Genomic DNA, 3,594 nt, shown 5'->3' on the forward strand with positions numbered 1-3,594 from the left:
ACCTGCTGATTTATGAGAAATCTATGTACTTGCTCATATGTGACGTTGACTCCTCTTTTTAAATTTTGGTTTAATGCATTTATTTGAGATTTGAATATTTTTGATTCAAATTAGACAGAAATGTGAGAAGAATGGGCTTGGACAAAGGTTGAAAGGGTTTAGTCTAAAAGTTGGTAAAAGAAGAAATAAAATTACAGCTAGGGTGTGGGTGGCATGAAAATTGTGTGGAAGATGGAAATTCCTTGGGCGCCACAGTATTTGAATGGAAAGGGGATTTTGGTATAGATTTATTGAGTTCTACTCTATATTTAACATGGGTTTGGTTAGATAAATAATCACATTTGGTGTTGTGTGATAAATAAGAAAAAATAATTCGTAATTTACTATATTTCATTAGTAAAAAACAATATTGAATTCCTTTGGCTGGTTTTGCTGAGCTTCTATATATAAAAGTACCACACACTTATTTCAGCGCTAAATCCTCGCTCCGACACTCATAACACCAAAACCAAATCCTCTCTCCCATCAATTTTGTTCAATTTCCATTTCTTTGAAACCCCATTTCTATAAATTGTCTTCTCTGAATCATCCAACACCACCAAGTAAATGCCACTCCTCCCTTTCTTTCTTTACCCACTTTCAACCCTCACGTTTCCTTTTTTTTTCCTGGTAATGTCTCTCATTTTTCTTTCTGGTTTTTAAGCGCATAATGTTACTCATCTGATTGTTTTCTTGTTAATTATATCACACTTTCTTCCATTTTATGTACACTTCTGCTTCATTTTTTAATTTCTTTTTTTATAGATTTCTTTCTTTATTTTTTTAATTGATGGGAAGCACCGTATTTTTTTTTTTGTATTTGAATCCCATTTTTCGGTTGGGTTTTCGATATTTATACTTGAAAGCGAAAACCAAGTAAAGAAAACTCAAAAGAGCTAGAACTTTCGGTGTCCGATTGTTTACGGATTGGCCCTGAAAATCATTTAAATGAGGAAATTTATTTTTCCCCGTTTCCTTCATATTGTTTGTTATTTATGAATTTAGGGAAATTACTGTATTGACTGAAAATATGTTTTAATATAACTTGTACAGATCTTTATTGTTGAAGAAAACTGCTGCTAACAATGACTTCGGCTAATGGCAATGCTTCACAAGTGACCAACAATGGCGATGTAAGGAAACCCTTCAAAATCTTTATTGGTTACGATCCGCGTGAAGATCAAGCGTATGAGGTCTGCCGCCATTCTATCTTGAAACGCACTTCTATACCTGTTGAGATTACACCCATTGTTCAGTCGGATCTTAGGGCAAAAGGCCTTTATTGGCGCAGCAGGGATCAGTTCGAGAGCACGGAGTTCTCCTTTACACGGTTCCTAACACCATACTTAGCGAATTACGATGGCTGGGCAATGTTTGTCGACTGTGATTTCCTTTACTTAGCTGATATCAAGGAGTTAACCGAGTTAATCAATGACAAATACGCGGTCATGTGTGTTCATCACGATTATTTCCCGAAAGAGAAAACGAAAATGGATGGTGCTGTGCAGACAGTTTATCCCAGGAAGAATTGGTCTTCCATGGTGTTGTATAACTGTGGTCATCCGAAGAACAAAGGGTTGACACCAGAGGTTGTGAACAACCAAACCGGTGCTTTTCTTCACAGGTTCCAGTGGCTTGATGACAATGAAATTGGGTCCGTCCCGTGTGTTTGGAATTTCCTGGAGGGGCATAACGAGGTTGTTGAGAATGACCCCAAAACATTTCCGAAAGCTATACATTATACTCGTGGAGGACCATGGTTTGAGGCATGGAAGACTTGCGAGTTTGCTGATCTTTGGCTGAAAGAGATGCAAGAGTACATGAAAAAGAAATCAAATGTGAGTTAAGTCAAAATCCCAAAATGGCTAAGTGGTATTTTCTAGTATCTGTAAAACTAGTATGCCAATTCATTCCTGCCGGTGGCCACATTATTATTAGATATTGAATTTGTATTGTGAATCCTAAATCTAAATATGCTTTAGGGAAGGTGGCTTCTTCTACATGGTAGTCTATCAAACAGGTATTTGCATGCCTCGTAATTATTTATTTGTTTCCGACTACATTTGGGATATGATCCCTTGGTATGTTATTCAGATTTTTCATTTTTCTGAAATCATTTGTATTTGACTCATATTTGTATGGCATGAGGGGATTTTCTTTTGTAATAAGATGATGAAATTGATGGGTGCAATCTTTTTTGCCGTTGAGTGAGTGAGAACATTTCGATTTTTTGTTTGCTTTAAATATCACAGATCGAAGGAATCAACTCTTGATTTTATCTCTCTTTTGGTCCCTAGTGGGAAATTGTTTTTGTGAAAACTTTTGAGCTTTTTAATGAAGGCTTTTATTCACGGTTTCCATTTTTTCAGTTTGCTATTTAATTTTTTTTTCCAGCACCTAAACTATTATTTTGTTATATATTTTAATAAAATAAAAAAACATATATCATAAAGGCTATCTTAATGAAATGACATGAAAAACACAACTCCATATAACTTGAATTTGAACTGACATATTTTAAAATTGCAATGATTTAAGCCTAAAACTTGAAATTATGTGAATTTATAATTGACTTCAACTTAAATAAACAATTTTAAAATCCTAATTGTTCCAATCTAGATTAACTCTATAACAACTCAGTTTTAGTGGTGTCGAAAATTATGGGTTCGGGACTCCATTTCCGCAAACTAAGTCCATAAGTTTTACATAAATGTAATTACAGATTTATTATATAGGTAATTTAGCCGAATTTGTGATTAATTAAGGCTCAGGAACTAAATTGTAAATTCCAATAGGTATAAATTTTTAACTAGAAAATGACTTAAGGTCTAAAATAGCAATTAGATCATGTCAAGTGGGTGTTAGTGGTTGGTCATGTTAATAGTGGATTAACTAAATAAATTAAAGTTAATTAAGTTGTAACAACCCGTTTTTCAGTGGTGTTGGAAATGACGGTTTTAGAACTTCATTTTTTATGTTCGAGTCTGTAAATATTATTATTTAATATCTATGAGGTTAGTATATAGGTTAATTAAAGTTTGATCCTTTAATTTTGTTAACTGGATAGTTAATTAAGATATAAGAACTAAATTGTAGAAATCATAAAAGTCTAATCACTATAGAATTATAATTAACCAAAGGCTTAAAAATTTATTTAAAAATTAAATGAAGGCCTAATATGGAAAATAAGCCATTTTATGTGTAACTGGACGGTTTGGTGGTTTTAATGGATAAAATAATGTTAAAGTTCTATGTAATGTAAAAAAAAAAGAATAAAACATAAAAGAAAAAGGTTGGTTAGCCATTTTCCACCTTCTTCCCCACCGTTTGAACAAAAGAAAATTTGAGAAGCCGTTGTTTTAGCTTTAACACATTCACCCTTATTAAAAACAACACAAGATCGTTGAAAAAGAAAGGAAATGCGAGAGTCGACGACGAGTGACGCGAACTTTCGATTCATATTTCTATGACCCGAAATCAATTTAGTTACTGCATATTCATGACATACTACATTAGACAATATTGATGTAAGCTATTAATAGTTATTAAGTGAAA

At 33.2% G+C, this 3,594-nt stretch overlaps 1 protein-coding gene across 1 annotated transcript; it reads left to right on the plus strand.

Annotated features, from left to right (window-relative positions):
* Positions 1 to 519: 519 nt before the first annotated feature.
* Positions 520 to 2,230, plus strand: LOC105787987 (protein CDI). Its single transcript, XM_012614642.2, has 2 exons — positions 520 to 669; positions 1,093 to 2,230. The coding sequence occupies exon 2, from the start codon at positions 1,125 to 1,127 to the stop codon at positions 1,884 to 1,886; it is 762 nt and encodes a 253-aa protein (XP_012470096.1). The 5' UTR covers positions 520 to 669; positions 1,093 to 1,124; the 3' UTR covers positions 1,887 to 2,230.
* The last annotated feature ends 1,364 nt before the right edge of the window (positions 2,231 to 3,594 follow it).

The sequence above is a fragment of the Gossypium raimondii genome, chromosome 2 (genome assembly GCF_025698545.1).
Source record: "Gossypium raimondii isolate GPD5lz chromosome 2, ASM2569854v1, whole genome shotgun sequence".
Classification (NCBI taxonomy): domain Eukaryota; kingdom Viridiplantae; phylum Streptophyta; class Magnoliopsida; order Malvales; family Malvaceae; genus Gossypium; species Gossypium raimondii.